General features: G+C 42.8%; 1 protein-coding gene across 1 annotated transcript in view; it reads left to right on the top strand.

The window, feature by feature from the left end:
* Positions 1–24,603, top strand: part of LOC132399990 (double-strand-break repair protein rad21 homolog) — a 126,630-nt gene that overhangs the window by 33,171 nt on the left and 68,856 nt on the right. The window contains exons 8-10 of the mRNA XM_059981007.1: positions 1,592–1,705; positions 15,353–15,582; positions 24,003–24,117. Of these exons, the coding sequence (XP_059836990.1) occupies positions 1,592–1,705; positions 15,353–15,582; positions 24,003–24,117 (459 nt within the window). The remainder of the gene's footprint in view (positions 1–1,591; positions 1,706–15,352; positions 15,583–24,002; positions 24,118–24,603) is intronic.

Raw genomic sequence — 24,603 nt, 5'->3', positions numbered from 1 at the left:
TCCCTTTATCTACAAACAGTTGTCACAAGTGTATTTAGGCGAGCCTGTTTATTGAGTTCATGCTTTGATGATAGTGTAAACATTAAATTATTTGCCGCTTTCTATAGGATACAGTACATATTTTGTTTGGATGGAAAAAGAAAGGGTAAGAATGGTAGGTGGAACTGAAGTAGACATGGACAAGTAGTACCTGGCACTGGTCTGCAGTGTTAATAATGCTAACATGAATTGTTCTGAGAAATTCTGTCTTGGTATTCTGCAATTTATCATGGAAGCAGTTAGTGAATTTTATCAAATGCTGAATCCAGACTGTCAACCAAATATTGGTGTGCAACAGACCACCAGTCCCTGTAATGAACTGCCTGAGATGTAACAAGAATCATGTCCATTCTTTCAGACATTTAGTCTGAAACTGCCTTTAGCTCGGGAAGAAAGATAGGTGCTACATTGGTTTCTTAGAGACATTGAGACCTTTTGGGGCCTGGGTTATGTGGTCTGATTTATACAACAATATAAAACTTAGATAACAACACACACACAAAATGCTGGTAGAACACAGCAGGCCAGACAGCATCTATAGGGAAAAGTGCTGTCGATGTTTCGGGCCGAGACCCTTCGACAGGACTAACTGAAAGGAAAGATAGTAAGAGATTTGAAAGTAGTGGGGGGGAGGGGGAAATGCGAAATGATAGGAGAAGACCGGAGAGGGTGGGATGAAGCTAAGAGCTGGAAAGGTGATTGGCGAAAGTGATACAGAGCTGGAGAAGGGAAAGGACCATGGGACAGGAGGCCTCAGGAGAAAGAAAGGGGGGGGGAAGCACCAGAGGGAGATGGAGAACAGGCAAATAACTAAATATGTCAGGGATGGGGTAAGAAGGGGAGGAGGGGCATTAACGGAAGTTAGAGAAGTCAATGTTCGTGCCATCAGGTTGGAGGCTACCCAGCCAGTATATAAGGTGGTGTTCCTCCAACCTGAGTTTGGATTCATTTTGACAATAGAAGAAGCCATGGATAGACATATCAGAATGGGAATGGGACATGGAATTAAAATGTGTGGCCACTGGGAGATCCTGCTTTTTCTGGTGGACCGAGCGTAGGTGTTCAGCGAAACGGTCTCCCAGTCTGTGTTGGGTCTCACCAATATATAAAAGGCCACACCGGGAGCACCGGACGCAGTATACCACACCAGCCGACTCACAGGTGAAGTGTCGCCTCACCTGGAAGGACTGTCTGGGGCCCTGAATGGTGATGAGGGAGGATGTGTAAGGGCAGGTGTAGCACTTGTTCAGTTTACAAGGATAAGTGCCAGGAGGGAGATCGGTGGGAAGGGATGGGGGGGGATGAGTGGACAAGGGAGTTGAGTAGGGAGCGATCCCTGTGAAAAGCAGAGGGGGGGGAGGGAAAAATGTGTTTGGTAGTGGGATCCCGTTGGAACTTATATGACAGTTTTTGAGCACATGCAAGGAGCTGCACTCAGTTATTTTAATCACTATCAATTGTGCCATGGCTCTCTTTTCAGGGGCACATACAGTGAAAATTACGTGAAATTTTGAAGATGTTTTAAAATATTCACATTTGATCAATTTAATAGGTGATTCAGATGTTCCTGGTCCATTACTTCAGACGGAGAGTGCTGTAGGTGATGAAACCACTCTGCTGTGCAATGAAGAGGAATGTTTTACCTTGCAGCCAATTGATACCACTGGTTAGTTACACTTCTTTCTGTAAACCACTTTATTCACAGTTGGGTCTGTTCTTTCGTTTCCTGCTGCAACTAATGGTTTTCCTGTTTTAAGTTAATGATCTTGTGTCAGAATTATTGCTAAATAATCACCAGCCTACATTTTTGTTAAGTTCCCTGGACATTCCATTTCCAGTTTTTAAGATAATTTCTTTGCTGTCTCAGGGATAGGATGCATCTATATATATTTTTTTTCTCTGTCTTTACTGCATAGCAATGGTAAGCCATTGCCTCCATGAAAACATAAGAACATTATGTCTATGAATTTCTAAGGAAGTTATTAAATTAAGGAATCAATTCTCTTCCATTTTTAGTTTTAAATACTCAAATTACAGACATTGATGAGAATTTTTTCCAAGCATAGCCTGGGTGTTATTACAGAAGCTAAATGCATATCATCTATTCATTATTACAGGTAATTGTTATGAAATTATCTCTTGAATTCTGGAGTTGATGAGCTGAGTTGTATAATAAATGTCTTTGATATTCATGCTCATTAGTAGTGACCTGGATAATTCTATTTCCATTCTAACCTTGCAGCTTCCTGAATGCATTTGTGAATAGTTTTGCAATGGTTTCTCAGAATGATTGCTTCTCATTAAGTGAATAGACTAAGTTAAGAGTAAATAGAAGGGTGTTTATATTATAAGGTGAGCCTTCCAATAGATTTTTTTTTGCTTTACTTAACTTCAGTAAAAATAAACCAGTAAGTGACAACCAGTTATGGCTGACAAATGAGAAATTCTGCAGATGCTGGAAATCTAGAGCAACACTTGCTGGAGGAACTCAACAAGTCAGGCAGCATCTATGGAGAGGAATAACCAGTTGACATTTCAGGGTGAGACCCTTCATCAGGACTGGAAAGGAAGGGCGAAGACACCAAAATATAAAGGTGGCAGGGGGAGGGGTGAAGGGAAGGAAGATAGATAGAAGGTCATAGGTAAAGCTAGATGGGTAGGAAAGGTAAAGGGCTGTAGGGAAAGGAATCTCAGAGATTAGACCGCAGGGTGCCGAAACAGAATCTGAAGTACTGTATATTTATCAGATCCTTCACTTTTACTTCTGTATTCTGTGCATTAAGGCTATACAAAAATCTCTGTGGTTGGTGCTGGGAAGTGTAAATTTGCATCACGTCTGATTCAGTCATAATAGATGCACAGCTGATCCTTGATGCATATCAATGATATTCAGTCCTGTTATTCACATGTCACTGTTCTCAAAACAGTGAGAAACCTAAACCTAAATGGCATGCGATATTTTTAGAGAACTCTGATTTCCACTGACTCTACTTTTGCAAAATCTTGTTGATTTTAATTGTACTGAAGCACCTCAACAGTATTTTTATCTGAAAATTTAGCTAGATAAACCGATAACAGGCAGCAAGTGTACCTGGAGTAGAGTTGTTCAACTTACCAAACATGATTTCTGCCAAATTGGAGAGAGATGATTGTTGCCGCCACCTGGGTTATGAAGATTACAGCAAGGTACTATTGTGATATTCAATGAATTGTGGCATCGGCGTTGTTTAATGAGGAAGCCCATATTGTGATACATTGATATCAAATTATGCAATGAATCTTTAAAATTATCTATCCTAGAGAATTGTGGAGACTGAATCCTTGAAAATATCAACATTAAGAGAGAAAAATCTTTGATCTATAAAGAAATTATGAATTATAGGCAACAGTGGGGGAAGTGTGTCATGGTCCCTTCTGGCAATCACCCACCTGGCTATTTTCCTCAGGAATTGGGCCTCAATCACCTTGTTTAGTTCCCAATCATTCCCAGGTTCCACTAACTACAAATGCCTGCTTTCCATCAGCAAATACAGTATAAAAACCCTGTGACCACTATAAGGAGCTGCCAGTTCGTTGGTTGACTCCGGTGTGAATAATCTCGTTCCATGATTCTTAGGACTCAGTTCTAAGTCTAGCATCACTCCTGGATACCAACTGCAGGCTCGCTATGTAAATAGTGCCTCCCAACTCTGCCTCCATGCCTGTGTTCTGCACTTGGGTTCATCCACCACCATGCTTGTATAACAGAATGAACTGGCCATAATGAACCCAGTGGACACAAATCCCCTGAAACAAGCCCTTGCTCGCCAGGGCTCCCTACTGGGCTTGCACGATCAGTTGCTCTGGGAAGTCATGGAGAACCTCTGTTCCCTGTCAGTGGATGTAAGAAAGGTCAGTGAACAGGTCAACTGAGTACCCGCCCATCTTACCCCGTCGACTCCGGGAACTCTGTCTGACCAGCCCGGACAGCCTGTAGTGACAATTCTCGATGCGTCAACAACTCGTCTGCCAAGTGAGCCGAACGTACCTGAACCAGAACCCTATGCCGGAGATCTGGAGAAGTGCTGGGCTTTTCTATTTCAATGCTTCTTGGTGTTTGAGCAGCAACCATCCACGTATGCCACGGACAGATCAAAAATAGCTTACATTATGGAGTTGTTTTGAGGAACTGCCTTAGCATGGGCCACTGTGATTTGGGATGATCAACCAGAGGCCTGCTCTTCCTTTCCCACATTCATTTCAGAAATGAATTCATCTTAGATTTTTGACCATCCAGTCCGAGGTAAAAATGCCGCCAAGCGTCTGCTCATCCTCCGTCAGAGCTCACGCGGTGTTACCGAATACTCCGTGGAATTCCGGACGCTAGCGGCCGACTTGGGCTGGAATGATGAGGCACTCCAGGAGGTATTCCTGCAAGGCCTCTGTGACAAGGTAAAGGACAAGTTGGCGGCTAGGGATGACATTAACAGCCTGGATTCAGTGATCCCCCTAGCTACCAGACTGGACAACTGACTCCGAGAACGTCTGATAGAGAAGACTGGTTACCCTGTTCCTCGGGCCATCCCATGGTCCACCTTACCTTCTTCAACCAGCCCTAACCTCTCTTCCCCTTCTGTTCCTCGCAGATCTCCTGCTGCTACTGTTCTAGTGGGTCCGATGACACTCCTTTCAGCCCCCCAGACTCGGATGCAGATCCCGGCTACTGAGGGCAATCTGCTGGACGAGGACATAGTCTCCCAGGCTGGAATACCTCGTGAGCCGCTAACTACACCCCTGGAGGCCCGGGCCCTGGATGGAAAACTGCTGACTCAGGTCACCCACTGTACGCTTACCCTGACCTTTATCCTATCCGGGAGCCATCGGGAGGAGGTATGGTTCAGTCTCATTCGTTCACCTCAAGCCCCGGTAGTTCTAGGGTACCTATGGCTGATCCAACACAATCCCCACATCAACTGGTCTACTGGGAGGATAGCCAAATGGAGCCAGTCTTGCCACGTCAACTGTCTGCGGTCAGCCCCATCTCCCAGGGAAGCTACCGCGACCCCGCCTGTCCCAGAACCCCTGGATTTGTCCCGAGTCCCCACAGAGTACCATGACCTGGGACCAGTATTCAGTAAACAACGGGCTCTTTCCCTGCCTCCGCACCACCCATATGATTGTGCCATTGACCTTCTCCACAGGGCCTCGAACCCAACAGTTGACTTTTTAACTTATCCCAACTGGAGAGAGAGGCCATGGAGAAATACATCAGCAAGTCCCTCGTGGCGGACATTATCAGAACTTCATCTTCCCCAGTAGGCATTGGTTTCTTCTTTGTAGAAAAGAAGGACAGGTCACTTCGTCCTTGTATTGATTACAGACGCCTAAACAGTATAACGGTTAAGAACAAGTACCCTTTACCCCTCATTACTAAGGCTTTTGAACCACTGCATGGAGCCACCATCTTCTCAAAGCTGGACCTTCGGAACGCATACCATCCAGTCAGGGTGAAGGAGGGGGACGAGTGGAAGACGGCCTTTAATACACCTCTGGGCCACTTCGAATATTTGGTCATGCTGTTTGGCCTCACCATTGCTCCTGCAGTTTTTCAAGCCCTCATTAATGACACACTGAGGGACTTTATTAATTGGTTCGTATTCGTTTACCTTGATGATATCCTGATATTTTCAAGCACCCCGCCCCAAGAACATGTTCACCATGTCCGTCAGGTCCTCCAGAGACTATGGGAAAGCTAATTATTTGTGAAGGTGGAGAAATGTGAGTTCCACGTTCCTTTGGTCAGCTTCCTAGGTTATATCATTGAGAGCAGGCAAGTGAGAGCAGACCCCAAGAAGATTTGGGCAGTGGATGAATGGCCTAGGCTCATGACCCACAAACAACTTCAGTGATTCCTGGGGTTTGCAAATTTCTACCGCCGATTTATCAGAGACCACAGTCGAGTGGCAGCCCCCCTTACCTGGCCTACTACCCCCTTCTGTTGGGTCGCTGAAGCTGATTCGGTGTTCACTGGCCTGAAGAGGCGGTTCACCACTGCTCCCATCCTGGTTCATCCAGATCCAGTCCGTCAATTCATTGTTGAGGTGGACGCCTCTGACTCTGGGATAGGAGCAGTCCTGTCCCAATGATCAAGTTCAGACAAAAAGCTTCACCCCTGTGTCTTCTATCTTCGCCGTCTGTACACCACCGAGCGGAATTACAACATAGGGAATCGAGACCTCCTGACGGTCAAAATAGCATTGGAAGAATGGAGGCACTGGCTGGAGGGGGCAGAACAACCGTTTGTGGTCCTGGCGATTGCCTGTATGTACCAGTTTCCATCAGGTCTCAGGTTCTTCAATGGGGGCACACGTCTCGGTTTGCCTGCCAGCCTGGGAGTGAGCGGACACTAGCGCTCCTGAAAGAACACTTTTGGTGGCCGTCCATGGAGGCGGATACCCATTCCTATGTCTCGGCATGTTCCATCTGTGCCTGGGGAAAAGCCTCTCATTGGCCACCTGCAGGTCTACTTCGTCCTCTGCCTGTCCCTGGTCGTTTCTGGGCACACATCGCCCTAGACTTCGTCACCAGTCTACCCCCTTCACATGGGAACATCACCATGCTCACCATGGTAGACCGCTTCTCCAAGGCGGTGCACTTTGTAGCCCTCCCTAAACTCCCTTCCTCTCAAGAAACTGCAGATCTTCTCGTCTGCCTCATCTTCCACCTCCACGGAATCCCTGCAGACATCGTCTCCGAGGTCCTCAGTTCATCTCACAGGTATGGAAGGCCTTCTGTCAAGCCTTAGGTGCATCTGGCTTCCACCCCCAGATGAACAGGCAGACGGAACGGGTCAACCAAGACCTGGAGGTGACGTTACGTTGTGTAACAACAAACAACCCATCAACCTAGAGCAACCACTGCTCATGGGTTGAGTATGCCCACAACTCTCTAGTAAGCTCAGCCATTGGAAGGTCTCCATTTGAGTGTTCCATGGGGTACCAATCCCTGCTGTTTCCTGCGCAGGAAGAGGAGGTTGCGGTATCATCGTTTCAGGACCATATTGATCGGTGCCTTAAGGTGTGGGAGGAGACATGCTCAGCTCTACTCAAATCAGCAAAACGTAATAAGAAGACAACCAACCAACACCGGACTCCGGCGCCTGAGTACCAACTGGGGCAGATGGTGTGACTTTCATCCAAGGACATCCTGCTGGAGAACGAGCATATGAAACTCGCCCCTCGCTTCCTGGGACCATTCAAGGTCGAAAGTGTTATTAATCCGGCAGCGTCCTGCCTAAAGTTGCCAAGATCCACGCGCATCCACCGGGCTTTTCAGGTTTCCCAGTTAAAGCCAGTCTCTGTCAGCCCCTTGTGTCCCCCACCTGAGACTCCCCCATCTGCTTGTATCATCGACCATCCGGCATACACCGTCCGAAGACTACTGGATGTGCGCCGTAGGGGCAGGGGTCTCCAATACCTGGTAGACTGGGAAGGGTACAGTCCAGAAGAGCGTTCCTGGGTCCCCCGCTCCTTCATCCTAGACCCTTCCCTCATCCAGGATTTTCATCAGGACCATTCAGACAGGCCTGGAGGCTCCCGTTGAGGGAGGGGTACTGTCATGGTCCCTTCTGGCAATCGCCCACCTGGCTCTTTTCCTCAGGAATTGGGCCTCAGTCACCTTGTTTAGTTCCCAATCATTCTCAGGTTCCACTAACTACAAACACCTGCTTTCCATCAGCAAATACAGTATAAAAACCCTGTGACCACTACAAGGAGCTGCCAGTTCGTTGGTCGACTTCGGTGTGAGTAACCTTGTTTCATGGTTCTTAGGACTACCAGTTCAAAGTCTAGCATTGCTCCTGGATACCGACTCCACGTTAGCTATGTAAATAACACCTCCCGACTCTGCCTCCACGCCTGTGTTCTGCATTTGGGTTCGTCCACCGCCACACTCATGTAACAAAGTGATCTGAGGTTGTGATCAGATTACCCTGACCTTACATGACCATATGGCCTATTTCCACTCTGGTTATGTTCATGTCTAAATTAGATGCCTCTGTGAATAAACAGATTAGATTAACTGTGCTGACAATCTTTGGTAGTGTTTTGATATATAAATCTTAATAAAAACTCTAAAAGGAACTATAGATGCTGACAGTCTGAAATTAGAACAGAAAATGCTGGAAATGCTCAGCAGCTGAGGCAGAATCTATGGAAAGAGAAATGATTAATGCTTCAGTTATCTTGTGCTGCTGTTTCCCAAAACAATTTGAGGACAGTTTTTGTTTACTCTTCTGGCTTGATACAGAGCCAGAAGAATAAACTTGGTACAGAGGAGGTTCATGAGGATGATTCCAGGAATGAAGGGGTTAGCATATGAGGAGTGCCTGGCAGCTTTGGGCCTATACTCACTGGAATTTAGAAGAATGCGTGGGGATTTCATCGAAACCTACTATCAGCACTAGATAAGGTGCATACGAAGAGGATGTTTCCTATAGTGGGAGTATCCAGAAATAGGGGACACGGCCTCAAAATTGAGGGGCAACCTTTTAGAACAGAAGAAAGGAAGAATTTTTTATTAGCCAGAGTGGTGAATCTGGTATGCTTTACCACAGACTGTGGTAGAGGCCAAGTCTGTGGGTATACATAAAGTGGAAGTTGATAGATTCCTGATTGGTTGAGGCATCAAGGGATATGGTGGGAGGGCAGGTGTATGGGGTTGAATGGGATCTGGGATCAGCCATGATGAAATGTCAGAGTGGACTTGATGGGCTGAATGGCCTAATTCTGCTCCTATGTCTTAGGGTCTTATGGTAAGAGTAAAAATATAAATTAGCTGATGACACAAAAATTGGTGGAATTGCAGATAGTAACAAAGGGACATGCACTTACTGGAAAGTATGGCGGAGCAGTGACAGAATTTATTTACTTGAGGGTAATGCATCTTGGGACATCAAATACTGACAGAGCATATACAGTTAATAGCAGGGACTGTAGGGGTCCTGATACAGAGGGACCCTGGGCTACAAGTAAGTAGCTCAGTGAAAATGGTGACATATACATACTTTGATAATAAACTTACTTTGAAAAGGTGGATAGGATAACAAAGATATTCAACTTCATAGGCTGAGGTATTGGGTATGAGTTGAGAAATCTTACAGATTGTAGGTTTATAGAGCAAGAATACAGATCCTTCATTCCAATTCAGTCACATTGCAGCTGTACAAAACATTGGTTAGGCTATAGTTGCCACACTACAGGAAGGATGTGTAAAGTTCAAAATATTGCAATTTTGGGAAATTTGAAGTAAGAGTATAAAGGTTGGGTAAATACTCAGCAATCCAGAAGGCCTTTGTGGAGGAAGCATTAACATTTCAGGTCACTTTAGATGTTACTCTTCCAGTCTATAACCAGGTGTCTGGATAATTCAATGTTGTGAAATGTACAACAGATGTATTTCCTGATAGGCACATTGCTAAGTTTTCCTGCTCAGACCAAGCATCTGAACCTTTGCTTGAAGAGTCCAATAATGTGTTGTGTAAGGATTTGGTAGTGCCAGATTTTGAGTTGTATCTGGTTAAGATATGTGAAGGCAGATTTGTGGAGAGTGCCCATTGCTCAATGGCAACCTTCCTGTCTTGCTGCTCCTAAGGTTGAACATCAGAGACAATGGACAATCTTATTTATAGATAATGATGTTAAAGGATACTATCAGAACGAGCTATTCAAGTGCAAAAAGATTTTTGTGTTTGTTTTATCGACTACACAAAAGCATTTGATAAAGTGAAGTACAATAAGTTATTTGAAATATTACAGGAAACTCTAGATCTAGATTTGAAAGACCTCTGCCTAATCAGAAATGTGTACTGGGAACAAACTGCTACTGTAAGAATAGATGGAGAAGTGAGTCAGTTTATGAAAATCAAGAGAGGCATTAGATAAAGGTGTGTTTTCTCCCCTGATTTGTTTAATGTGTACAGTGAATCAATATTACAAAAAATCAGAGACATCTTGTGAATCAAAGTTGGCAGTGAAAACATCAATAATTTCAGATATGCGGGTGACATTATTAATTGCAAGTACGGAGGAAGAGCTACAAAACTTAATTGATATAGTTGTTGACGAAAGTGCAAAAATGGGTCTATCTACCAATTGCAAAAAGACAATGTATGGTGATAACCAAAAAGAAGGAGAATCCTTTCTGCAGGCTAAGAATAAATGAGGAAGGCATAAAGCAAGTAAAGAACTTTTGCTACTTAGAAAACTGGGTGATATCAGGTGGGAGGTGCGACATGGGCATCAAAAGAAGAATAGGGATGGCAAAAGACACTTTTATGAGAATGAAGAGTATACTGACCAACACTAAACTAGGCATGACAACCCCCCTCAGAGTACTGAAATGTTACGTTTATCCAGTTGTGTTATATGGCTTAGAATGTTGGACAATATCTAGTAACATGAGGAAACAAATTGAAGCAGCTGAGATGTGGTTTTTGAGGAGGATGCAAAGAATATCATGGATGAAACAAATATCTAATGAGGATGTCATGAACAGAGCAAGCACACAAAGAGAAATAATGTGTGAGATCATGAAAAGGCAACGTGACTTCTTTGGGCATGTGATTAGAAAAGAGTCAGAATGCACGGTAATTATGGGAAAGATTGAAGGGAAGAAAGCAAAAGGAAGGCAAAGACAAAGGCAAATTATGATGGAGATAGCAGCCAGAGAACTGGAAATGAATACCAATGAATTGATCCACTTGACCCGAAACAGGAGAGTGTGAGCCAGTGTCAAAGCTCAAACTAGGCATGGCACCCTATGATGATGTGTGCTGCTCCCTGGTTACGTGGCATAATCTGGCATAATCATTATATCTCGACATTAATTTAGTGGTAATTATTTCTGTAGTAATTTAGCTTTTCTTTATTTGAATATCAATACCTGATGTTCTATTGCTGTAATGGCCACATGTACATGTGCACAATCAGTCATACAAGAGAGCACACCATAGACCCAGCTCCATCCTTTCCATTGTTGACATCAGTAGTAAAGGTGATGCATTGCTTGGTCAGGCATAAAGGATGTGGGGCAAGTAAATGCAATTGTAAACTGAGGATGTTTGTAGATGCTGATGTTCACTGTTGTACACTAAATGGATCCAATGGTGTACAAAATCAGTACAGTATAGTTTCTTTTGAAGGCTGCTGTTAAAGTATGCTTCCTGGACGAAGAAATTTCATGTACGTATGTGATTTCCTTTAGAAAGAAGACAGCTTTTGGTAGAAAAAGGTAAGTTTAATATTCTAGTCCTAGTTTACTAGGTATACTTTGTTTTTCCTAACATATACTGAGCTGCTTGGCCATTGATGGTTGTGTCCATCTATTGCTTTTGTTATTCTGTTTCCTCCCTCAAATTTTCCTCTGTACAGAAAGAAGAAATAATAATGACTTCAAAAAGGAGACCTTTATTTAAAGAGGAATAAGGAAATGTAAAAATTCCATCTTATAGAATCATAGAGCATTACAGCACAGGAGGAGACAAATTGGCCCACCTAGTCCATACTGAACCATTTTTCTGCCTAGTTCCATTGACCTGCACCTGAATCATAGCCCTTCATATTCCTCCCATCCATATACTTACCCAAGATTCTCTTAAATGTTGCAATTTCCTCTGGCAGTTCTTTCCACACTCTTACAACCATCTGAGTAAAGAAGTTCACCTTCAGGTTCCCCTTAAACATTTCACCTTTCACTCTTAATCCATAACTCCAGTTCTAATCTCACACAAGCCCAGTGGAAAAAGCCTGCTTGTATTTATCCTATCCACTCCACTCATAATTTTGTATACTTCTATCAAACCTCCCTTCATTCTCCTACATTCCAGGGAATAAATTCCTAACATATTCAACCTTTTCCTATAATTCATGTCCTCAAGTCTCAGTAACATTCTTGTAAATTGTCTCTGTACTTTTTCAATCTTATTAATATCTTCCCTGTGCGTAGGTGACCAGACTACACACTGGACTCCAAATTAGTCCTTGCCAACATCAACATAATATCCCAATTCCCATAAGACATAGGAGCAGAATTAGGCCATTCAGCCCATTGAGTCTGCTCTGCCATTCCATCGTGCTGATCCCGGATCCCACTCAACGCCATACACCTGCCTTCTCACCATTTCCTTTGATGTCCAGACTGATCAGGAAATGATGAACTTGTGCCTTAAACATACACATGGACTTGACCTCCACAGCAGTCTGTGGCAGAGAATTCCACAGATTTACTACACTCTTTAATTCCCACTCACTGCCTCCTGCCTGTCAGCTATTCCACTATCCATGCCAGTATATTTCCTGTAATGCCGCAGGATTTCTTATCTTGTTAAGCAGCCTCTTATGTGGCACCTTATCAATGCCTTCTGAAAATCCAAGTACTGTAAATGACATCCAGTGCCTCTCCTTTGTCCACCCTGTTCGTTACTTCCTCAAAAAACTCTTAACAAATTTATCAGGCACGATTTTCTTTCAAAGAAACAATGCTGACTTTGACTTATTTTATCATTAATCTCCCAGTGCTTGGAAACCGCAACCTTCATAATGGATCCCAATACTTTTCTCAACCACTGAAGATGGCTAACGGGCCTATATATTCCTTTTTTGCCTTCCTCACTTAAAGAATGGAGTAACATTTGCAAACCCCACCTATCTTCTCCCCATACCCTTTGATGCCCTGACCGATCAGGAAATGGATCAACTTTCACCTTCAATATACACACAGACTTGGCCTCCACTGCCGTCTGTGACAGAACATTCCACAGATTTACTACTCTCTGTCTAAAAGAACAAATTGCTCATTGCCTCTGTTCTAAAGGGTTGCTCTTTAATTTTGAGGCTTCATGCGTGTTTCCACTATCACATCTGATTGGTCCTATTCTCACACAGCTTATCTTCTTGCTCTCCACGTACTTGTAGGATACCTTGGGGTTTTCCTTAATCCACCTCACTAAGAAGGTCTTCTCAAGGCCCCTTCTAGCTCTCCTAATTTCATTCTTAAGTTCCTTCCTGGCATTCTTGTAATTTTCTAGAGCTTTTACAGTACCTAGTTTCTTGAACCTTTCTTAAGCTTTTCTTTTCTTCTTAACTAGATTTTCTACATCCTTTGTACACCATGGTTCTTTTACCCTACCATCCTTTCCCTGCCTCAATGGAACATACATTTGCAAAACTCCATGCAAATGTTCCTGGAACCTTTGCTACATTTCTGAAATGCATTTCCCTGAGAACATCTGCTCCCAATTTATGTTCCCAAGTTCCTGCCTAATAGCATCATATTTCCCCCACCCCAATTAGGTGTTTTCCTGAATTGCCTGCTCCTATCCCTCTCTAGCGCAATAGTAAAAGAGATAAGAGTTGTGACCTCTACCTCCAGAATGCTCTCCCACCAAGAGATCTGACACCTGACCAGGTTCATTTTCCAATCCCAGATCAAGTACAGTCTCACCTCCAGTTGACTTATCTTGCATCAGGAAACCTTTCTGAACACACCTAACAAACTCCACCCCATCTCAACCCCTTGCTCTAAGGAGATTCCAGTCAATATTAGGAAAGTTTAAAATCTCCCATCACAACAACCCTATTATTATTGCACTGTTCCCAAATCTGCCTCCTTATCTGATCTTTGATGTCTCTGTTACTATTGGGGAGGGGGGTGAGTCTAAAATAACACCCAGAAGAGTTATTGCCTCTTTCTGTTTAGGACTTCCATTCACAATGACTCAGTAGATAATCCCTCCATTACTTCCTCCTTTTCTGGAGCCGTGATACTATCCCTGATTAACAATCCCACTCCCCCACCTTTTTTGCCTCTCTCCTGGTCCTTTTTGAAATATCTAAAGCCCAGTATGCTCAGCAGCTACACCTGCCCCTGCAACAAAAAGTATCTTGATGACTTCAACATCATAGTTCCACATATTGATCCATGCTGTAAATTCATCTGCCTTGTTTGTGATACTCCTTGCATTAAAATAGGCACATCTCAAATCAGCTGGCAGAGTGCATCTTTGCTGTATCTTCTGCTGATCCTTCCTCACAACAACCCTACAAGCTGTCTCTACTTGTGTGTCAATTGCCCCATCTTCTTTCCCTGCACTCCAGTTCCCACTCCCCTGCAAATCTAGTTAAAACCCTCCCCAAAAGCATTAGCAAATCTCCCTCCCAGAATATTATTTCTCCTCCAGTTCAGCTGTCACCCGTCCCACTGGTTCAGGTCACCCCTTCCCCAGAAAAGGTTCCAATTATCCAAGAACTTGAAACCCTGCCCCCTGCACCAGCTCCTCAGCCACTCATTCATCTGTGCTGTCTTTCTGTTCTGACCTTCCCTAGCTCATTGCACTGGGAATAATCCGGAGATTACTATGGTTCTATTACCACCTTGGAGGTTCTGCTGTTCAGCCTCCTTCCTCATTCCCTAAACTTGTTGCATAGGACCTCTACCCCTTATTAGTACCAATATGTACAATGACCTGTTATTGCTCACCCTCCCCTTCAAGAATATTCTGCAGCTCCTCAGAGATACCCTGGATCCTAGCACCCAGGAGGCAACACACTATCCTGGTGACTCTTGATGCTGCAGAATCTCTTATCTGTCCCCCTAAATATCGAATCCCCTAAGACCCTTGCTCCGCCTGACTTCACCCTACGCTTCTGAGGTTCAGAGCCGAACACAGTGCTATTAGTCTGGCTGCTGCTGCCTTGTCCAAATAGGTCACCCCTCCCCCCCCTTCAGTATCCAACGGGGTATACCTGTTGCCAAGGGGAATGGCCACGGGGGACCCTCCACTGACTTCTGTCTCCCTTTACCTCTCTCGTTGTTCACCCAAATTCTGCACTCTGGGTGTAACCACCTGCTCAAAATTTGTATCTTATCAATTGCCTCCCAGATGATCCTAAGCCCGCCCAACTCCAGCCCCAGCTCCTTAATGCGTTCTAATGCTGGGGTTGGCTGTACTTCCCGCAGGTGTAGTCATCAGGGAATCTATCAGATTCCATGAATTCCCACATACTATAGGTGGCGTATTCCACTGCCATATCTGCTATCCTGCCTGCACTGTCCTGTAGGCAATCAAGACCATATTTTCAAACCTGTTTCTTTGACTTCAGCCTCTTCTTGTAGAAACCTCTTGAATCAAAGCCTGATGCTCCTACTCTTCCTGCAGGCCTACTCCCAACAATGGTTGCTCCACTTGTCCCTTCTGTACTTTTATTTACTTCGCAGTGCTCTGCTCCTGCCACTGATTTGGTCCTGTGGAATCTTACACTGTTAATGTTCTTGTTAGTTTCTTCAGAAAGAAGACGGGGTAAAAGGAGGCGGAAGCTTATTGTGGATTGCATTAAGGAACTGGATAGTAAGACCATTCGTGATCAAATTGAGGACTTTTCTGATATTATCACAACAATAGAATTGGCCCCACCTACCAAGAAGCTAATGATATGGAAAGAGACAGGTGGAGTTGACAAACTGAACACTCTGCCTGCCCAGCACCTAATAAATTACAGATTATTAAAGGTAAATTCACTTTTATTTTCAGCATATAGCCTTGTGATGCTGAAGCTTGAGTAAGTCCCAAGCAAAGGATTATTTGCTTCATGATTTTATTATTAGTTGAAACTTGTTTATCTAAATATAATCATTCACCTTCTCTCTAAAGTTTGGATATTGAAGGTTTCCAAAGATATCAGATGAGAATTCTCAGAAAAACATCAAACTGATTAAAGCAATATATGTGCTTTGCATATAAATGAGTTGAAAGATTTAACAAAAGAAAGCAACAGGTACAGTATGGTTTAAGTCAAGGATGGTGCCGATTCATTTTGTTGGAAAGAGACATTATCTTTCTGAACACGAGATTCTGCAGATGCTGAAAATCCAGAGTAACATACACAAAATGCTGGAGGAACTCGGCAGGCAGGCAGCATCTGTGGTGAGGAATAACAAGTCATAACTACCGAAGGTCAAGTGTCTTGGCCAAAAATGCCGACTGCTTATTCCTTTCCATAGGTGTTGCCTGACCTGCTGATTATCTGCCTGTATACAGCCGATACCCACATTACTTGGGATGGTGAGAGGTCGCATTCCTAGAAAACAGTCTGCATTATCATTTTCCGTAACATGAATCTGTGTCATCTGCGCTTCAATCAAGAAATGTGGGTTTAAAAAAATGTTTTTATTTACTTTGTTTCATATAAATCCCATAAGAATGACTTATATTCTATATAACCATATAACAATCACAGCACGGAAACAGGCCATCTTGGCCCTCCTAGTCCGTGCCGAACCCTTAATCTCACCTAGTCCCACCTACCCGCACTCAGCCCATAACCCTCCACTCCTTTCCTGTCCATATACCTATCCAATTTTACCTTAAGTGACACAACTGAACTGGCCTCTACTACTTCTACAGGAAGCTCATTCCACACAGCTATCACTCTTTGAGTAAAGAAATACCCCCTCGTGTTTCCCTTAAACTTCTGCCCCCTAACTCTCAAATCATGTCCTCTAGTTTGAATCTCCCCTACTCTCAATGGAAACAGCCTGTTCACGTCAACTCTATCTATCCCTCTCAAAATTTTAAATACCTCGATCAAATCCCCCCTCAACCTTCTACGCTCCAATGAATAGAGACCTGTGTCTCAAAGTTTTGGTAATGGTACATCAATTACATATGGGTGAATTCCATTACCTGATTGACTGTACCACGAAGGTTGTCTGTAACATTCACCTTAGTTGATAGGAAATGTTAAAGGTTTAGTCCTCAGATTAAGAAATGGACCTAGAAATGCCTGTACATCCAGGTGGCTAAGCAAGATGGCTGTTGAAGTATTGTGCTAAAGACAATTACATTTGTACACTCAATGCTGCAAGTTTCATTGGGGCAAAGGCTGATATCTGATGGCTTGGTGAAAGGAAATATCAGGATAATGGTCTTTACGGCATTTCACTGCACAATAAAAGAAAAAATCGGTTGTGTAGTGCTGGAAAAATTGTAACTCAATTGGCAGTTGTTCGTTCTCATGGCCATGTTAAAAAGAAATTTAAAGATTAGCTTTATTTGTCACATGTACATTGAAATATACAGTGAAATGTGTAATTTGTATCAACAAACAACACAGTCTAAGATGTGCTGGGGACAGCCCGTAAGTGTCACCATGCTTCCTGCGCCTGTAGATCTACCTGTATGTCTTTGGAATGTGGGAGGAAACCAGAGCACCCAGAGGAAACTGACAGAGTCACTGGGAGAGCATACAAATTGTTTAGGAGAGTGATGGGAATTGAACTTATAGCTGGTGCTGTAAAGTGTTATGCTACAGCTTTTCATGTAAGTTTTGATCAATTAATCAAATTCTGTAAATTAGACTGTAAGACATAGGAGCAGAATTAAGCCATTCGGTCCATCAAGTCTGCTGTACTATTTCATCATGGCTGATCCATTTTCCCTCTCAACCCTATTCTGCCACCTGCCCATAACCTTTCATGCCTCGACTAGTCAAAAACCTATCAACTCCGCCTTAAATATACCCAATGACCTGTCTCCACAGCTGTCTGTGGCAATGAATTCCACAAATTCACCCCCCTCTGGCTAAAGAAATTCCTCCTCATCTCTGTTCTGACTGGGTGTCCCTCAATTCTGAGGTTGTGCCCTCTGGTCCTAGAGTCCCCATCTAAGGAAGCATCCTCTCCATATCCACTCTGTCTAGGCCTTTCAACATTCGATAGGATTCAGTGAGATCCCCTTCACCCCCATGCTTCTAAATTCCAGCAAGCAAAGGCCTAGAACCATCTGTATAGATAAGGACTTGCATCTGTATAGATTGATACTTTGAGGGCAGCCGTCAAATTATGTTGTAGCTTAATGAGAAATCTAGTTATGACTAGGAAATACCAGTGCCAGTTTTTTATTGCACTTTTCATTTTTATATTGAGAAATGTGAATATAAATTTAATAACAAAATCAACCATGAGGAAATGAAACATCTTAATACATAAGAATATCAAAGGTAAGCTAATTTGATTAGCATATATTAAAATAGTTTACAGTAAGTCAGAACACTTCTTCCAGTTGGTGACATCGAGCTCACTCCATTTAGTTTGCCAGTTAGCCTCAACAAGCAACACAATATCTTGAGATTAAGTTCAAGTTCACGTTTATTATCATCTGACTATATATAAAAAATTAAATGAAACAACATTCCTCCAGACCACGGTACACCCACACAACATATATTACACGCAGTACGTAAACCAAAATATTATGCTATAACTAAGTTTATAAAATATAATTCAAAATGCTTGTGGTAAAGTGCAGCACAGGTAAACAGTACAGTAAACAGTTTGCTGTCCTAGTGATGAGACCTCGGTTGTACTATTCATTAGTCTCACAGCCTGAGGGCAGAAGCTGTTACCCAGTCTAGATAGATAGATACTTTATTCATCCTCAAGGGGAAATTCAACATTTTTCCAGTGTCCCATACACTTATTGTAGCAAAACTAATTACATACAGTATTTAACTCAGTATAAATATGATATGCATCTAAAATCACCCTCCCAAAAAGCATTAATAAATAGCTTTTAAAAAGTTCTTAAATAGTTTACTAAAGTGCATTGTGTGGTAACTTAAGCTCAGTCCTAACCCCTGCACTTTAACATGTCTTGCCCCTGGTGGTTGAATTGTAGAGCCGAATGGCATTGGGGAGTAATGATCTCTTCATCCTGTCTGAGGAGCATTGCATTGACAGCAACCTGCCGCTGAAGCTGCTTCTCCGTCTCTGGATGGTGCTGTGCAGAGGATGTTCAGGGTTTTCCATGATTGACCGTAGCCTACGCAGCGCCCTCTGCTCTGAAACCGATCTCATACTCTCCAGTTCTGTGCCCACGACAGAGCCCGCCTTCCTTACCAGCTTATTAAGACGTGAGGCGTCCCACTTCTTAATGCTGCCTCCCCAGCACGCCACCACAAAGAAGAGGGCACCCTCCACAACTGACCGATAGAACATCTTCAGCATCTCACTACAAACATTGAATGACGCCAGCCTTCTGAGGAAGTACAGTCGACTCTGTGCTTTCCTGCACAGGGCATCTGTGTTGGCAGTCCAGTCCAGCTTCTCGTCTAACTGCACTCCCAGATACTTGTAGGTCTTAACCTGCTCCACACATTCTCCATTAATGATTACTGGCTCCATATGAGGCCTAGGTCTCCTAAAGTCCCCCACCATCTCCTTGGTCTTGGTGATATTGAGACGCAGGTAGTTTGAGTTGCACCATATCACAAAGTCCTGTATCAGTTTCCTATACTCTTCCTCCTGACCATTCCTGACAGTCCTAACCCTCCTGCTCCTGTACCTCCTTCCTGACAGGTGTGAATCAAAGAGATTGTGGGATGGGTGATAGTAATCCTCGACAATGCTTTTGAACCTTCGTCTGCAGTGTTTTCGGTAAATGTCACAAGTAGTTGGAAGGAAGACCCTGATGATCCTCTTGGCGGCTTTTACTGTCCTCTGTAGGGTATTGTGGTCTGATGCCTTGCAGCTTCTATACCATACAATGATTCAGCCAGACAGGATACTTCCAATAGTGCTCTTTAGAAAGTTGTTAGAATGGGGGCAGGGAGCATTGTGTGCCCCAGTCTCCTCAGACAGTTGTGCCTTCTTGACTATTGAGGAGGTGTTGCGGGTCCAGGTTAGATCGTTTCTTCATTCTCTCCACAGCAGAGCCATTGATGCGCAATAGAGAGCGGTTGACCTATGCCTTCCTGAAGTCCATAATCATCTCTTTTGTCTTGTTCATGTTAAGACTTGGTTGTTATTCTCACACTATTTGACAAGCCTCTCTATCTCTTCTCTGCTTGCCGACTCATCATTGTTGTTGATGAGGCCAACCACTGTGGTATCATCAGTGAACTTTATGATGTGGTTTGAGCCGAATCTGGCAGTGTTGTCGTGAGTCAACAGCTGACTGAGCACATAACCCTGGGGGGCATTAAGATCTCTGTTAGCTGGGCCTTACAGTCCCTCAGCACTTGACCAGGCATATTGTCCAGACCCATGGCTTTGCATTGATTTAACTTGGCTGTGGTCAGACAGGGTGCTTGTTTTTCAGGAAGAGAGGGGACTTTCCTCGATGTCACCTCATTCAGTTGATCAAATTGTGCATAGAAAGCATTCAGTCTGTTAGAAAGGGAGACATTGCTGTTGTTGACTTATATTCAGTTTTACATGGTTTGTATGCCTTGTCACATGTGCTGTGTGTCCCTTGTATCACAAAAGTGTGGATTTTCTGTTCATACTCATGTTTTGCCTTCCTGATGGCATGGGAGAGCATGGCTCTTGCTGACCTTAGAGTCATCCTGTCCCCTGATCTGAAGGTAGTGTTCCAATCCCTAAGTAGTGCACAAACCTCTGCATTCAGTTGTGGTTTCTGGTTTGCCCTGGCAGTGTACTGTTTAATCATGGTAATGTCCTCAATGCGCTTTCCTTTGTAGTCAATCACCGATCTCACATATGTTACGTACCCTGTAACTGGGTCACTTACCAGCAAAGATAGAGAGGTCTGTTGAAGTCTGATGGTACTATTTTTAACAGTATTTATTGATAAAAATACACAAAAATAATATCAATGCAAACATACAGATAATATACGTCGTCAATACTAAATCTAGAAGCGCGGATATAATAATAATCAATAAGGAATAGCTCTATTATTGTTTAGGGGATAATGTATTGTCTGATGGAAATATAAAAGTCACTTTAATTCATTCAAGCTCCAGCTTTTTGGTTGGAGAGAAAGACGGGTTAAAACTTGCCCATTCCTTTTATGATGTCAATCCTTCGAGAGTCGTTGGGAGTTGATTTCCCCGTTGTTAGCTAAAAACCGTTCTTCCGTGGTAAAGGACCACCGATTCCGAGGCAAATGGAAACGGAAAGCCACCGGCTTTCGCTATTACGGGATCGCTAGCGTTTCTTCTGGTGCGTCTGAGGGGCTGTTCCCACAGACCCTCTTTTATCCTGACTCACAGGGTCTCAGATGTCAATCAGGTTGGGATGATGCAATCCCTCCACCAACCTCCCCCTCAGTTCATTGCCTGGGGGCTTCGATGCATCGTACCGGATTCAATACACAATTCCATCTCCAAGAGACAATAACTGGTATCGATGGTTCCGCCTCTCAGAGGCCAGGACACATTCCAAATTCTTTGTGGATTCTGCATGTCTTTCTCTCATTTCCTGGGTCTCCTGAACTGGCTCAATAGTGATCTTGCGATTCTCAAAAAGGAGGGGGCCATGGGCGTAACACATACTTATCAATGTTGATGTGATAATCGTAGGTAGCTCCCTCTCTGAATATGCTTCGGTCCATGCTTTCGAAGCAATTCTGCAGCCCTGAGGTGGCACCTTCTAGCCAGGCCCTGATCTCCCTATGAACTGCTTTGACTCATTTAATCAGAGGTCTGTATGCAGGGATTAATAAAATGGATATGTGGTCTGAGGTTGGGGAATAGCATTATAGGCTCCACGAATGTTGGTATAAACCAGGTCTAATATATTCTGTTCTCTCGCAGCAAAGATGACATGTTGGTAGAACTTTGGCAGGAATGTTTTTAAGTTAGCGTGATTGAAGTAACCAGCAACAATGAAGATATTACTGGAGTGAGTGGTTTGAAGGCTGCTGATTGTGCCTTGGAGCTCCTACAGTGCTCCTCCAGAACTAGCACAGAGGTGGGGATGTATACTGCAATAATCACAATAGCAGTAGACTCCCTCAGTAAGTAGAAGGGCTTCTCTTCACCTTTAACAACTCTATCTGCGGTGACCAGTGGGCCATTACTACTGAGACAAAAGTTCTTATTAATGTATACTCACACACACCTCCTCCATGGGTCTTATCAGAGGTCGCAGCATTTCTGCCTGCCTGAAAGGAGATTAGGTCTTCTAGCTGGATGGCCAAGTCTGGAATGGTGTCTTGAAGCCATGTTTCTGTCAGGATGAGTGTGCAACAGTCCCTCATCTCCCGCTGGTTCAGACACAGACACAGCTAATCCAATTTATTTTCTAGCAGTTAGACATTAGTGAGTAGAATCAATTGGAGAGTGGGCCTGCAGGGATTTGCTTTGTTTCACTTAAATACCGGTGTGCTTCTGCGCTTCGTTTGAGCACTGTTTCTGACGGCAGCTTCCCTGGATAGCTGTAGTAGACCACAGAATAAGAGCCTGGTCCCTGCATTAGTCCGTAACTGCGCAGTGCCTTAGTTATTCTGCTCACTAGTGAGGTATACTTGCAGATTATAGTGTTCTTAATGCACAGCAGTGTTTCTCCATCATAGAAAAGGCAAACAGGGCAAGAAATTTCACTGTTGGTTGGAACAAGAGTGGCCATTGCATCCATGTGCGATGCCATCTTAAAGGGTTAAAAAAAAGAACCCTCTGTTGGAAAGAGGAGCCACCATTGGATTTTTATGAGAATATTGATCCAGTCTAGGTTCAACTTCTGTAATATATACAGGATACAAGTTAATTATGAGGGGAAATGTAGATGAGTATTCTTCCTGTGCTAATAATGTTAAATAATTCTCTGCAATGTACTCCATTAAAAATTGTCTCTGGGGAAATGTGTACTCCATTAAAAATTGTCTCCAGGGAACCACTATTGTTTTAGACAACAATAACTAAATATTGCTGCTGAAAATACCTTTAAACACCAGGAAACTTAAATACTGTGAGCAGCTTGGCCCATCAAAGTTACTAGTCCATAACTGAAAGGAAAACTATGTTGGTGCATCTTCATTTGAAGTTATTCTTCCAAGAAACATATCCTGAGATATAAGATGTCAAAGCGCTCAGTTGGTCGCAGCTCTGACTAATCTGTGTTGAAATGATAGAGTATATCATGATCAGACAATTTTGCAAGTCAATGTACTTCTGATTGTCTTTTATTTAGTAAATATATACTTGATAAAATTCAACCCTCTAAAGCCAAACAGAATTTATAGAAACATGGAAAATCTACAGCACATTATAGGCCTTCCGGGCCACAATGTCGTGCCGACCATGCAACCTACTCTAGAAGCTGCCTAGAATTCCTTCCAAACTTACTGCAGCGGCAAATTACTTCCTTCTGATGATTATGCATCCTGTGTTCATTTTCATCAGCAGCATTTAAAGAAATTATCTGGTCATTTTTTCTTATGTTGTGAGTGTTTGCTGCATGCATATTGGCTGTTATACTTCTCTGAATACAATAATAATACAAACAATAAAGTAGTTCAATAATCTATTGGAAGTGAATATCCACTTTCTATTAACATTGAACAGAAGAAATTGCCTTACAAAATTCAGTAAAATACCTGACCCTGAAGACAGGTTCATCAGATTCAGGAACAATTATTAACCTTCAACCATCAGGTTCTTGATCCAGTGTGGATAACTTCACTTACCTGACCCCAGAACTGATCACTGAACACAACCTGTGGACTCACTTTCAAGGACTCTACAACTCATAATCTCAGTACTATTTACTTATGTGTTTGCTTGTTTGTTTATTTATTTATTTATTTGGAATTTTTTTTGGTATTTGCACAGTTTATCTTCTATTACACGTTGGTTGCATGCCAGTCTTTGTGTGTTATTTTTTATTAGTTCTATTGTAGTTCCTCGTTCTACTGAGAATGCCAGCAAGAAAATGAATATCAGGGTTGTATGTAGTGAAATATATGTACTTTAATAATAAATAAACTTTGATCTTAAGGTTTGCCACAGTTAAAGAATAGTTCAATTCCAATGTTGTTGCCATTGCAGCATCAGTGTTACAAGAGATTCGTGTCAGGCTGTAGGCAGGTTTTTATGTTACATGTTAGAAAGCAGTTTATGCAGCAACCAATGCACTCAATGTGAACTTATTAGATACTTAATTGCAAATTATCTCACTTGGTTCATCAGTTGTTCAGACGTTGCCTTAGAAAATGTCTACCTTGGGAGAAAAACAATCAGAATGATGCTCTGGAGGGAACATATGATATTGAACAAACAAGAAGTGAGGAACATGATGCAATTGGTAAGTAATTGAAGATTTTATCTAGCATATTTCAAATAGATTTGTTTTGTTATAGTTTAAAAATGGAAGGATCTGTGCAGGAAATATTAACTTCAAAGAGGTGCCTGCTTTATATTTACATAATTTAATTTCCATCTGTTCTCTTCAGTGATGAATAATTTGGGAAATAATTAAGTATTAATTATTAATATTATGTTAAAACTTTAGAATGGCAAAATACAGGAAAACTGATACTTGGAAAAACAAAGCAGAGGCTCATTCTTAGCACATATTGTGCATAACAGCAAATTCTTTGGTGCACAATTTTGCTTGGTTCTATAAAATGAGGTCTTAGGAGACTAAAAGACTTTTTAAAATGTTGGAATAATTAAAATAAGACGATGTGTTGCTCTTAGCAACACACAACTGCTAACTTATGTTCATAATACTTAAAATATAGATGGCATTGCCATATTCTGAGCCGTTTATTGCTGATAAGCAATTATT

Source organism: Hypanus sabinus, chromosome 9 (assembly GCF_030144855.1).
Source record: "Hypanus sabinus isolate sHypSab1 chromosome 9, sHypSab1.hap1, whole genome shotgun sequence".
Lineage (NCBI taxonomy): Eukaryota > Metazoa > Chordata > Chondrichthyes > Myliobatiformes > Dasyatidae > Hypanus > Hypanus sabinus.
This window is presented reverse-complemented; position numbering and strand designations above follow the sequence as displayed.